This window comes from Tetrao urogallus (assembly GCF_951394365.1).
Source record: "Tetrao urogallus genome assembly, chromosome: 8".
NCBI classification, from domain to species: Eukaryota; Metazoa; Chordata; class Aves; order Galliformes; family Phasianidae; genus Tetrao; species Tetrao urogallus.
Window position 1 is genome coordinate 20,268,233 of NC_136821.1, and position 9,657 is coordinate 20,277,889.

The following is a 9,657-nucleotide window of genomic DNA, read 5'->3' on the forward strand; positions in this document are numbered from 1 at the left end:
CGCTCGCTACGGGCCTTCCGGGCCGGCGGGCGGGCCTTCCTGCGGGGCGCCGCTCCGTTCCGCTCCTCCCAGCCGCCGCCAGCATGGCTGCCCGCCCGCCGCCCCGCTCCTGCGACACCTTCGTGGCGCTGCCGCCCGCCGCCACCGGGGGCCGGGTGGTGTTCGGGAAGAACTCGGACCGGCCGTCGGACGAGGTGCAGGAGGTGCTGTACGTCCCGGCCGCCTCGCACCCGCCCGGCGCCCAGCTGGAGGTGAGGCGCGGCGGGGGCCGCCCAGACGGGGCGCGCTCACGGAAGCGGCCCCGGCAGCCCGAGCGGGGCTCCGCGCGGCGAGTCGGGAGGACGCGGGGTGGAGTGAGGGGGGAGGGCGGATGCCCGCGGGAACGGCGGCGTTAAAGGCGACGTCTTTGCCGCGGCTCGTTGCAGTGCACCTACATCGCGGTTGAGCAAGCGGAGCAAACCTACGCCGTGGTCCTGAGCCGCCCGTCCTGGCTGTGGGGCGCAGAGATGGGCGCCAACGAGCACGGGGTGTGCATCGGGAACGAGGCCGTGTGGGGCCGCGAGGAGGTGTGCGGTGCCGAGGCGCTCCTGGGCATGGATCTCGTAAGGTCTGCACACGCCACTTTGGTAAATGGGACCGGATTCAGAACTTAATTTCAAAATGTTTGCATTGAGCTACATGGGTAAATAAGTGCCTTCACATGCAGGAAACACGTCTGTCTCTTCTGCTATTCTCACCATGGTTAAAAATAAGTATTTACTGGCACAGCAGTTAGCTCGTTCCTCTCTGCCAGGAGCTGGGGTTGGGAGAGGTATCACACACCAAAATAGAGTCTGACAAGGAAGTTATCAAGCATTTTTGTTCTCTACAAAACTGATCTGAAACAAGACTTGTAACAGGAGCACAGCTGCACTTCAGGACCCAGTGCGTGGGCCTTTCCTAAGGTCTGGACTCACTTGCTATTTCCCCCCTCTCACACTTTACTAGCCGCACATCTCCATGTAAATAATGACAACTACTTGTGCATTCCAGTTCAATCTGAATAGTTACGTTCAAGCTTGTCATTCCAAGGATAACGTCTTCCTTCTGTTTTAGGCTTGGACTTGAGAGAGCGGACACAGCCGAAAAGGCTCTTACTGTCATAGTTGATTTGCTAGAAAAATACGGCCAGGGAGGAAACTGCATGGAGAGCCACATGGCCTTTACGTACCATAACAGCTTTCTAATAGCTGACAGAAAGGAAGCGTGGGTGCTGGAGACATCAGGAAAACACTGGGCAGCAGAAAAAGTAGAAGGTATGGATGATACTCTCTTTTAAATATTTTAAATGTGGTGACAAGTGGCAGTTTTCTAGTTTTCACTTACCACTTCATGAAGGCATGAAACTAGCCTCAGGACATGGATGGGAGTTGCACCTTCCGCAACTTGAAGAACAGAGGACAGCAAGCAGGCCAGGATGAGAACAGCAGCAGTACGTACAGTCTTAGGGATGGTAGTAATCAGTTCAGTTTGGTAACAGTCAGTGCTGACAGGGTCAGTGCGCCCTGAGATGTTGAGCTATGTCTTTTGCAGTCTGACAATGTAAGGATGGGAACTGTCAAGACAGAGCTTGAAATATGACTCAGTGGAGTCACACTGGTAGCAGTGGAATTAAATGTAAACAGTAGGAGAGGAAAAAGCGTTCACTGTATTCAAATGACTCTTTCTTCACCTTACAAACAGGAGGTGTGCGGAATATTTCCAACCAGCTCTCTATCACAACCAAGATTGACAGAGAACATCCGGAGATGAAGGAATATGCCAAAAGCAAGGGCTGGTGGGATGGGGAAAAGGAATTTGATTTTGCTGCCACGTATTCTTATGTAAATACTGCTAGAATGACTACATCCAGAAGCCGCTATTGTGAAGGCTACAAACTTCTGAACAAAAATAAAGGTATCATTTTTTGTATTTTTTTAAGACTGCATGGTGAGCTATGTTAATTTAAATCATAGACGAGTAAACCTCTGATGTGGGCAATCTTTCATATGTTTTTCCTAAAGAAGAAACACTGAACTTTGGAGACTTTTGTCCATTTTTGCCAATTTGGTGACGAGGGAAAAAAAATAAAGCAAGCATCCAATATCAAACACCCAGCTACAGTAACAGCACTGAGACCACACTGCTAAAAAGTCTGTAAGAGCACGCTCTGAATCGTTCTGGTATGTTGTATATCACTACTGTACCTGTAACTAAAAAAGCAGAGGCTAAAACAGACTCCCAGGCGTTGGCAGCCATAAAGAATCCCATGAACATCTTTAATCTAATGCCATTCACCAGCACAGTGTTCACATACACAATCTTGTGTTCATTTTTGAGATTGTTTTTTAAATCTTTGTGATTTCACTATAACTGCTACTCTAACCTTATGCAGCCTAGTGAAACACTGACAGCGGAATAAAAGAATTTTCTGTACTCTAAGCAAGTGCTCCTAATCACCAACTTATTTATCTTCAGACCTCTCTAGAGAGAAGCTATTACTTCAAACTGCATCCACCTGGCAGCTTTTTGATACATCTGCCTTCACTTGCTCATTTGAAGTAATTAATTTGAACTCCAGTAACCCTGCACCCCAGAGTTTTTTACTTATTTGGCTGAGCTCCGTCAGACCAAGTTCAGCAGTTAGTTCATGCATCAGAATGAATTACTTTTTGCTTTCCTGCTTTAGCAATCATGTAAATCCTGCATTCATTTTGGGAATTGCAGGTTCTGAATACTGAAAGCATTTTCATAATACCCGTATTTACCTGTATGATAACAATGCTGGGATTCTATCAGTGTTTTCATTCTAACTCCCCATTTTCAGGCATTACCTGAGCCATTTGAACAACCACGCTAGGTGTTCAGGTTATCAACCTCACATGGTTTCAGTTCCGTTTAGATTTATTTTAAATAGGTGTCCTAACTAGAAGCTATTTGGTTTAAAGGAGCAGTAAAATCACTGGTTTCTTAATCCATCCTGCCCTCCATGGCATTACAGCTTTTCTTTTCTCCCATGCTTCCTACCACATGAAGACCATTTTTAGATAAATGTTATTCACATTTCAAATAATAAGGAATATATTTTAGGAATATAAAGTAATTTTAAAAAAAAAAAAAAAGTCTAGTGGAAAATAGGCAACACCTTTTCTGCTTGACAGATTGCCAGCTTGCAGCTCACAAACCAACTGCTGCTTAGTTTCATTCATTTGTCCAGCTTGCTGATTTTTATTTTCCAACTTTCCCAGACAACTGTGAGAATACTAACAAGAGATTATTTTCCTGCAGGCCTGGCTGCAAACAGTTTGTACTGCTTTTTTTTTTTTTTTTTTTTAAGGCACATCTGATTTATCAATAGTGTATTTTAAAAGCAAACAGCAAGACAGTTTAAAAAATGTCTTTATGCAGCTAGAATTCACTGAGGCAACCACAGAGACTAAACATAGATGGTACTTCCCAGCAGAAAAAAGACTAGTCTTATTCTGTTCTAAGTATATGCTCAACTGGTACAACAAATTTGAAAAAAGCATTGCAAGTGCTGCCTGTTGGAATATTGGATTGCCTAGGACTACTGGGGTTTCACCTTTGGTGTATGGTGTATATGAACAGCAACAGCGTGTGAAGACTAGATGCTGAGCATCTAGATGCTCACCCCATTGAGAAGAAAGAACTATTATCATAAAGACATTTGGTACTATACTTCTTAAAGGCAGTTAGCACTTGAAAATGGATTTACTATTGTAGTTTCTATTGATTCTGTGTATAAAATAAGTTAATGAATTTCGTCGTTCCGATTGTCAACTTGAAGCTTTTGTGCTTTGGAAGGTCAGCTGCTAGGGCAAAGAAAAAGTCTCAGGGCTTCATTTCAAAGGCATACAAAATCCACGCAGTTACTTCTTACATTTCAAAGCATTACCTGTGTACAGATCACAATGACCAATATGACTGTTTGTCTTCCCAACTCCAGCACAATACTTACAAAGTTCAGCCTCTAATCCGAGCTACTGATTTTCACCTGAAAAATTACTGTTACTGTGTGGATGACCATTTGCAAGCCATATGCACCATATCTTTCTGAGAAGCATCACCTCTTCATTCTTTCCCTCCATCCCTCATCCTTTTTGCAGTCACAAATGTTATAGCTCGTTATCACCTACTCTTTGAAATAAATACTTGGGGGAAAACAGGGATGTTTTGAAGTGTTACATAGTAAAGTATGGTTTGGCTTTTTTTTTTTTCCAAACAGAAAAAGTAAGGTTGGCATTGCCTACTAAAGGTAAAAGCAGCCAGTTGCAGAAAATGCACCAGCTGGCAGTATAAATAGCTCTGTGTGTAAATGATTGTTTTGTATCTGAAATAGGCGCTATCACTTCTGAAACAATGATGGAAATTCTTCGTGACAAAGAGAGTGGCATTAATATGGAAGGTGGTTTTATGACAACTGGAAGCATGGTGTCTGTGTTGCCTCAGGACCCTAATCTGCCATGCATTCACTTCTTTACGGGAACTCCAGACCCTGCAAGGTGACGCAGCAGCAGACATAAAGATGAAAAGCTGTAAATACTTACATGAAAAGTGTATCAGTTTGTCTAACTGTAGTCCTTTTTGTTTTGTTTTCCAAAGAACCCCCAGCCGAACAGTGGGGGAATGTAATGATTGTTATGTACATTAATATCCTCTACCAACTTACTTAGTGAAACGTGCTGCTATCACACTGACTTCAAAACACGTTTGGAGAATTTTTGATTTTTTAGACTTCTTCCTTGTGAGAAGGAAGTAGAAGTATGGGGAAAATACAGCAATCTACTGCCTCCTTCTTAACGCAGCTATACAGTGAAGATCTGTGTTCTATTTTCTCTTCCTAGGTCTGTGTTCAAGCCTTTCATTTTTGTGCCTGGAATTACTGAGTTATTAAAAACTACCTCCCCTACATTTGGTCCTGATGATCCAGTCAAGAAGCAGCCACGTTTTCAGAGTAAGCCAGATCGAAGACATGAGCTCTATAAAAAACATGAAAATGCTGCTGTAGTTATGGAAACTATGAAGGTATGTTGATTAAATTAGATTCCAGTCCAAGCAGGTGGTATGTATAAGCATCTTGCTCACATTTTGTTAATGTGGTATCATTAAATGCCCTTAGATGAATGGTGAAGAATATAGTAGTGCTCCAGAAGCCAGTTATCTTGGAATCTGGCAGGCATATGTTTCTAACTCTAAGAACTGAAACCAGCTGTACCCCTATGCGTAGCTCCAGAGAAGTATCTATGCTGCTTATCTTGCAAAGAAAGAGGCCCTACATAGGCCTGCACTAGTCAGACAACAGGGAAGTGGTTGAGCAGCTGCAGGCAAATATACAGCTCCTGAGGCAAGCACTTAAAACTCTTTGGGGCTCTGATCTCTACCAGCAAGGAGATCATGCCTTTTACCATTGCTTGGTATGGACAGACTCTCTTATGCATGTCATGTCAAACAACCTTAGAAACAGAAGTTGGACTATTCAAACTGAAGTTCTGTTCCTACTTTTCCCTCTTATTCTCCTGCTTCTTCCAGAGCTCTTTTCCCCACGAAATTAGCATCTCACTGACAATCATGGCAACACTGTTACTAGTACATCTCCTAAGGATACTGGTAGTGCCAAGTTGTATCAAATACAGATACATTTTAGCAGCATGTTTACAACACATAAGTTGTAGGTAGCTCTGGACCTAACAGTTACATGGATCCTAATTTTGCTGATCTAAATGGCAGCGTGGACGTAGCAAGCACTACAGAAATATCTGAACTACGCAGAAGTTATTCTGAAGCAGCCAAAATAACGTAGCATTAAGTAGTACATATAGAGGAATTTCCCTGGACATCAGGAAAGAAAACAAGATCACAAAGATAGTTGGGCACAGAGGTAAAACAGGAAGGCAGGTACTTCTAACAGTAGTGTCTCTCCTGTTTACACAGTTAACATGATCTAAAAAATGGACATACACCCTTTGAAGTCTTGCTGGCTTAAATTCCTAGAGCAGCTCCCCCCCAGGCACATCAGTCAAAGGATGTATGGGAAATGGAGAGAGTCCTAGGTATTAGAAAAGATCTAAAAAAATTTGCCAAATTTGCTAACTTCTATCAACAATTATAGGGTTAAATAAGGACAGTACAACAGCATTTTGTGGGGATGAACACTACATGTCTTGTATAGCTTCCAGTGAAACACAGACATTCCTTCTTGCAGGGCAAAGGTAAAGAAATGCTGAAAAAGATACAGACACTGGAGAAAAGGAAGATGAGTGAAATGGAATCAATTCTGCAAAATGGATGTCCTGACACAAACCAACTGGGGAACCTTTTTTCACAGTGTGTAGATGAAGAACTCAAAATATATGGTTAAAATTACTGTTTGAATGGATAGCTTTTATATTTACCTCTTCTAATGGAGTGGCTCTATAGATTACCTCCTGTTTTCCATACACCAGTTATTTAGTACAGACAGTTTTAAAGATGCGGATTTCTATTCAGGCCAAACAGCTTTTGGTTGTGGGAAGCAAGGCAGAAAAGCCTCCCTTAGAGCTATGCAGTACCTTTGTAGGTGGCAAAAAGCTGTCAAGAGGGACTGATACAACACATGGATGCAATTAGAATTCAGTAGCTTGACTAAGTTGCAGAACAGCCCCATGTTACACATGTGTAACTTTTATAGTCAAATTAATAATTGCAGCAGAGTTTCTCCTTGCTTGAATTTAAATGGCCAGACTGGAAGTCTTGCTAGAATGTAGAAAGTATTGGTTTCACTGAATAAAAAGGAAAGTGGTATGGTTAAGAAAGATTGATGTTCAGCTCTTCGATATATACTGTCTAAGGCACATTTCATATATTCTACTCCTTTAACATAGGATGAGGCTAAGAACTTAAACTGTACTGAATCCAAATCGTAACTTTGTCACGATTTGTTGTGAAATCTGATTACTTGAAATTCAAAGCAAACATCTTGCAAGTTACCAATTTTCACTTCCCTATTTTTCCCACTGATACCAAAAATAATTTATTTACATGCAATATAATTATTTTAATTAATTCTGTAATACATTTTATAATGTTGTGTGGAAGTTTTTTTAAAGGAAGCATTTAAAGAAACTTTATTGTAACGTTTTTGTTTGCTTGTTTTAAACAAAGCAACTGGAAATTAATAAGTCAAGGTACATAAGCATATATGTATCCTCAATGGAGAACTTAAAAGGACTCTTCAAACTTTTTCATTTTATTTTAGCCATACCTTGTTATGCTAAAATTGCTAGACAAAGAAGTTGATTTAATGAAGCTTTTCCTCCACAGTCCTGCTAAAAGCAGCGGTCAAGCTGTGACACTACTTTTATTAACCATAATGAGGGATAAAGAGAGCAAAAAAAGGAAGGAAGGTTCTGACTTTGCTATGTGATCAAGCTTGATAAAAATTACAAGCCAAGGAAAAAAGTCTCAGTGCTTCTGTGGACCTTCAGAAGAGGATGTGTAAAATGAAATGGAGCTTTGAAATTACAGTGATAGTAGTGATAGACAGTGATAGACAAGATAGACAGATGCAGTATCCCCACAGACCACAGAAAGACCATTCCTTTGATGAATGCTTTATATTCCTCAGTTTCTGTAGTCATCTCAGATGTAAGAAAACTACACAAAGTTTTGATATTTTGCAAGCCATTCTATATTCCCAGGAGAAAAAGCATTCTAGGCAGATATAAGAAATACATATAAAATGAGGTTTGTAATATGCTGCCAAACAAATAAGATGAAGAAAACTTGATCAAATCTGTTCTTTTTGATTAATGTGGTGGTAGCATATTCAGATCCACACAGAGAATTGAATGGGTCAGTGTAACAGTTCTTCAACTTCCTATATAGATCATGTATATATAGATCATATACTGACTGAGTGGCAGTAATAAGGCTGTCTAAGGAAATAAGCTTGAGTCAACTGTGAACCTTTTGTGCATGTCTTACCATCACCATTTCTTAGAAATTCAATAGTAGAGTGCACGTTTGTGAACTAAATGGTATATTTAATAAAAATATGCTGTGTTTACCCGTTTTCCTCATGAATATCTGTATCTGACAATTAATTTGCATCTGTGTCCTATTTGGGATCATCAGTTTTTCCACACTAGCTCCACGATAACTTCAAAGAAGCAATAAATGCCGAATAAAACTGTGCAGGAAACCAAGGTAAGAGTCAAGTTTAGAAGCAGCATAGGAAAATGAGATACACAATTTTATGCTCCACTGCAAGTATAGTAAATTTACAAAGTAATGGAAGTAGAGAAGGTGGTTGCACCAGGCCTTTAAGCAAACTTCTTGGCAACTTAATCTCAGGACAGCAATTAACCAGGTTATCAGGTTAAACACACATTGGTCAGACTGTAATATATGCAGATATAGGCCAGCTGTTCTTCCAGTTTCTATGTTGTCTTTCAGTTATTTGTCTACAGTATACACAGTAAAAACAAGATGATGTGTTCAGATGTACCAAGTCATGGCCAACAGAGTAGAAGATATTTTGGTACCTTTCTTCCTGGGATTTTATCTTCTTAGTACACATGTGGTACAAAACACAAGATGAGTGCAGAAGGAATAAATAGCCCTACCCCCCCACAGCCGTACTTAAAAAATATATACATCAGAATGTCCTCCAGAGGGCAATCTTTGCATGTACTTCACCTAGAAATGTCTTACAGGGTTCTTTGTTTTTTTAAATCTCAAACTTAATTAAGGATCATTATTTAAAAACTAATAATTTAAAAAAAATACAAAAAAACAAACAGCTTCCGAGTTAACTGATATCTGTCCTAAGCTAACCAACCTTCAAAAAACAGAACTCACTGCATCACTGACCAAGTCTTAAAAGCAAAGCCATTTACAAAAACATCACTAGATAAGCAACTGCTCTACACTTAACTGCCAACTATTTTAAAGTCCACTGGTGCTCCCGAGTAGAATCAAACATTTGTCAGGTATAAGAGTTAAATATCTTCCTAATGTTACTCTAAGCCTGTCCTTTGCTTCCAAAAGTCTCCAATGATTTAGAAATATATTAGCATGTTCCGTATTTGTTTTACAGTTTCTTTTGTTAATCATCATAGACTCTCATCAGACTAGCTACATCAGAAGTCACAGTGTTGTAACAGTTCATCTAACCGTATTTGTCAGTTGTTATCAAAAGATGTCCTTTTTCAGTAGATTTTTTAAAGCAAACATCTCTAAGCAAACATTTTGAGCAATTTCTTATTTAAAACAGCTATGCTGTTTTCAAATCTGGGAAGTGCTAGATTTGGTTCTAGGAATGAGCCATTACTAAGAGGCCAAGGCAAGGACATCATGATGAAAATGAGAGCTGAGTGCAAGAATGACGACTAAACTTAGGACCGTCAAACTGAGCTTAGTTAAGCTTGAACATCTGAACAGTTTTCTGAAATAAAAAGTATTTGCTAAGGAGATGATTTCAAAACATTCCTGAAGATCTGAATTAGCCCCTTGCTGGCATCAGGAGCAGGCATGCAATTAGAAGAAAACTGGTGGACATCCATTAACAACCACTCTGCATACTCCCCATAGCAAATCTGAAATCCAGGAGCCACGTCAACCAATCTCTCAGAAAGAAGC

The 9,657-nt window shown here is 40.6% G+C and overlaps 1 protein-coding gene across 1 annotated transcript; it reads left to right on the forward strand.

The window, feature by feature from the left end:
• Positions 1–83: 83 nt before the first annotated feature.
• On the forward strand, positions 84–6,397 carry SCRN3 (secernin 3; the record flags this gene model as incomplete). The annotated part of the gene is made up of 7 exons (XM_079539339.1): positions 84–251; positions 426–607; positions 1,096–1,295; positions 1,723–1,935; positions 4,379–4,541; positions 4,884–5,064; positions 6,242–6,397. 7 exons carry the CDS (start codon positions 84–86, stop codon positions 6,395–6,397), a joined length of 1,263 nt encoding a protein of 420 aa, XP_079395465.1.
• Between the last annotated feature and the right edge of the window lie 3,260 nt (positions 6,398–9,657).